This window comes from Triticum dicoccoides, chromosome 1B (assembly GCF_002162155.2).
Source record: "Triticum dicoccoides isolate Atlit2015 ecotype Zavitan chromosome 1B, WEW_v2.0, whole genome shotgun sequence".
Classification (NCBI taxonomy): Eukaryota; Viridiplantae; Streptophyta; class Magnoliopsida; order Poales; family Poaceae; genus Triticum; species Triticum dicoccoides.
The window spans coordinates 9481411-9485560 of NC_041381.1; the positions used below are offsets into that span (position 1 = coordinate 9481411).

Consider the following 4150-nt stretch of genomic DNA (forward strand, 5'->3'; position numbering starts at 1 on the left):
TGATTGGGTGACGTTGTCCACACCAGATCAAGGGAGAGAGAAAGTGCTATTTCTCCGGGTCTACATCTGCAATACTCATATTTCAACCCCAGTTTGGGTTAGTGATATACTCCCACCGTCCCATAATATAAGAACGTTTTTCGAGTTGAGGACTGAGGGAGTAGTATTTTTAATGTTGATGTACCGAAGTGTTGTCCCTATGCAATAACCTCATTAGAATAAGCCAGATCGTGCACAAGCAGTAGGAAATAATCAAGAAACCAGAACCCTCAGAAGTAGTGTAGTAGCATATATTGTGCCAATTGTGCTCCGGTAGACAATTACTGACAATGGAGTCTTTTTCTTTTTTGAGGAAATACAAACACTGGAGTCTAATGCTACACTACCGGCTGGCTAAGACATAGATGAGTGTCTCATCACTGATTAGTGTCTGATATCACCAAGGTTCTAGGTCAGAGACCGGCCCCGGCACTTATATTACATGGGAGCGACTGGAACCAGGTGACTGAGGACACCTAGTTCTCCATGCGGATGATGCAGCGAATGCCCTTGCCCTTGGCCACGAGGTCAAAGGCCTTGTTGATCTCCGAGAACGGTACGCTGTGCGTGATGAAGTTTTCCACCTCCAGTTCCTGATGACAATAGCAAGTTGTTAGCATGAGCATTGAGTTCTTCACAATGTCGCATTTCGATGTATGATGACTATGGAAATGGGGTGGCATCCAAAATATCTCAAGTCTTCGCGAGCATTGACCAAGCTATGTCAAAACTTATTTTTTTTTTCGGGGAAGCTATGTCAAAACTGTCTACCTTCTTCACGTACATCTCTACAAAATTGGGCAGATCAGTGCACGGCTTGAAGTTGCCGAAGAAGGCCCCCTTTAGAGTCCTCTCGTTCAGGAAGTTCATTGGGTGGGTCTTGAATTCGGCGTCCTTGTGTGGCACACCGACCAGCACAGCGACACCCCAGCCCTGTACATAGATAAAAATATTGAATTTAATGATTCCATCTAAGAGAGAAGAGACGATGCAAATGACCATGTTTTAAGTGAATGATTGATGTCTTGAAAAGCCATACATCATATGATCACATTCAAATGCTTGTATCATAGCACTGATATTGCCGGTGCATTCAACACTACGGTCGACTCCACCGTTTGTCATCTCAGCGAGTACCTAAAGAGTCATCATAAAGTAGTATGTTATGATCATTATTAAGCATAACAAATACTACTTCGCATGATGTGAGTAAACGAACCTCTTGAACTGGCTTGCTGTGGTCTTTCGGGTTCACCAATTCCGTGCAGCCAAATTTTCTTCCGGAACATGGACAAAATATAAATCATTAGTAGTAACTAGTAACTTCTCAAAACAACAAAATAAACCCATGACTTGTTCTAGGCAAGAACTCGTAAACTAAGCATGCAAAACAGAATGGTCATATATATGATCATGCAGCCTACTCGTCACATCATGAAACACAGATGATAAGCAGTTGTTGGATGGTCTGCTCAATACATATCCCATGCTCACATTTTGTTATATACTCCCTCCGTCCGAAAATACTTGTCATCAAAATAGACAAAAAGGGGTGTATCTAAAACTAAAATGCATCTAGATACATCCCCTTTTATTCATTTTGATGACAAGTATTTCCGGACGGAGGGAGTAAGAGCTAACAAAAACTAGTGGTGTGTAGAAGGCAAGATATATATACCCTTGCCTTTAGGATGTCAAAGGGAGACTGATATGAGTTCAAACTTGGGTGCCCCTTTATCCAGCCTTCAAGAAGATCTGAAATATTAGAGAAAAACAAAAAGAGCACGTTAGCAATCACAGAGAGAAGCTGAAGGTGTGAATGGATGGATTCGTCGTGTTCAACTATGAGTCCTGTACCGAGTTGTTCGACGAGACGCGGAAGGTGAAACTTGTAGGCGCAGTGTGAGTTGGAATTATGTGCTATGAAGAAGGGTCAATGAGTATCTGCTGCTACCGTTGGCCTGCGACGTAGCTGAGAAGCTTGTGGGCTACCACGTATCGGAGGAGACCCTGCTACTGACAGACCGGAGCGGCATGTTGCTGTTGAGCAGGATGGAGTGATTTTAGCATAATCTTGACTTCGTGTTTGAGTCTAGTTAGTTCTTATCAGGAATGGATATTCTAATACTCCCTCAGTTCCCAAATATAAGTCTTTCTAGAGATTCCAACAAGCGACTATATACGGAGCAAAATGACTGAACCTACACTCTAAAATATGTCTACATACATCCGTATGTTGTTGTCCATTTGAAATGTCTAAAAAGACTTATATTTAGGAACGGAGGGAGTAGTTATCATGCTTGCTTGCCGGGTGATTAGATTATTAGAAAAAATGTGTTAGAGCGGTTTGGAATTTGATTCGTATTGGCATGTAGCGTGTCTGTGCTTTTCTATACACACGCGCTCCATTGCATGGCACAGAGAGAGGAATGGGGTCCTCCTTGTCGGCCCGTAGGTACAAAGGGCAACCCGGCGAAAAAAAGAAGCTGGACTTAGACTGATGCGCTACAACATCCCCACATCAATTTTTGCTAAAGTGATCGCTGCAACGGAATCTTTTTTATGCACCTTATCAAACATCATGTTAACATCAATGCATGCATCCTATTAAACATCTTGTAAACCTTCTATGTTCCTCCGCTGCTGCCCTGTGGGAGATGCACCGCTAGTGATGTTCACTTTTGCTTTGGCAAAATGTCTATGCACGGGAGGAAAGCCTAAAGCCTTTATTGCGTCGCTGGATGGGAAAGGTTTGGTGGCGAGGTGAGGTGAGGAAGAAACTGAAGATGCAAATCAATGTAGTTTTGCTTGGCTGTTGTGGATTTGAATTGGATGGTTGCATCATTCATTTGCTGCTTTAGCTACGGAATGCCGCCGTTTGAGATATCTAGATAGAACTGACTTTGTGTTCATTTATGTAATGCACATGATTTGGCCATGGTCAGAAGTGTATGTGGAGCATAGGAGATTTACTTTAAAGATGATACTTAGCCAATCAGCAGACTGAGATATTACAACAGTTTCCCTTCGAAAGATTTTGTTTCGGCATATCTGTTGTACCATTCACAATTCACTTGATGGTCCTCCTTTACACTTTAGGCTAATCTCTATCGTGTTTTCCTCAGTTGTTGCAACATGTATCTCGTGAACATTTGATGCATTCTCCTCCAACCAAAAACATTGTTTCTATTCACTTTGTTCATACCCAGAAAGGCTTTCGCCCTGTTTTATATATAAAGCAACAACCCTTATACATTCGAACCATACAACACGGCATCCAAACACACGCACCCAAAGCAAGATACAAAGGTGCCAAATATCAGCTAAGCCAACTCGAAGCAAACGACAGATGTACAGCAAGCATCACCACAAAGATGACGAAGGCCTCCATCGAGAACAAGCCACTGTGAAGAACGCATCTGACCGCTGACGAACCGTGAGCTCCAAGGTAGTGCATTCAGGAAGGACACCACACCAGAGGGCCGCCACCACCCGGTCCAAAGGATCAATATTTTCATCCGGAGCAACACGGAGGATCGGGAGAGACTATGACAGAGCCGACAAGAAGGGGACGATGTCCGCGGATGCCACCGTCTGCCTGACCATGGCCAGACAAGGATTTCACCCTGCATACCACTCCACCTCCGATCAGGGTGCACCCGGACAAACAAACCTGCTGCTCCACAACCATGGATCGTCGAGCCCAAGCCACCCCGCTGCACACACGACCAAGGTCGCCGATCCATGCCCGAGCTGTGAGCTCCTCACACAAACACCACAACTTCCACCGCAGAGCCACCGCCCTGCCATCCCGGTACCCCCATCGGCTGCCCATACGTGTGTCTTCGTGTTATTTAGATGTAACCGGTCTGTGGTTGAGTTTCGAGAATTGGTGTAAATGAGTATTCTAGCTCTTGCAATGGTGATCTTGGTTTTATCTTTCCACAGCGGGAGAATGGATAGGCCTTTTTTGCGGAAGAAAATGGTAAATTCATACATACCATTTACGGGTCTAATGAGTTTGTCTGTGTGTGGACCTTTCCTTTCATTCTATTTTTACATTTACAATAATGATCTCTCTCTCTCTCTCTCTCTCTCTCTCTCTCTCTCT

General features: G+C 44.1%; 1 protein-coding gene across 1 annotated transcript; it reads right to left on the reverse strand.

The window, feature by feature from the left end:
* Window positions 1-515: 515 nt before the first annotated feature.
* Window positions 516-3849, reverse strand: LOC119349959 (alcohol dehydrogenase 1-like). The gene is made up of 5 exons (XM_037618038.1): window positions 3713-3849; window positions 1259-1316; window positions 1084-1176; window positions 811-975; window positions 516-632 (listed from the first exon to the last, which is right to left on the reverse strand). Exons 1-5 carry the CDS (start codon window positions 3847-3849, stop codon window positions 516-518), a joined length of 570 nt encoding a protein of 189 aa, XP_037473935.1.
* Window positions 3850-4150: the final 301 nt, after the last annotated feature.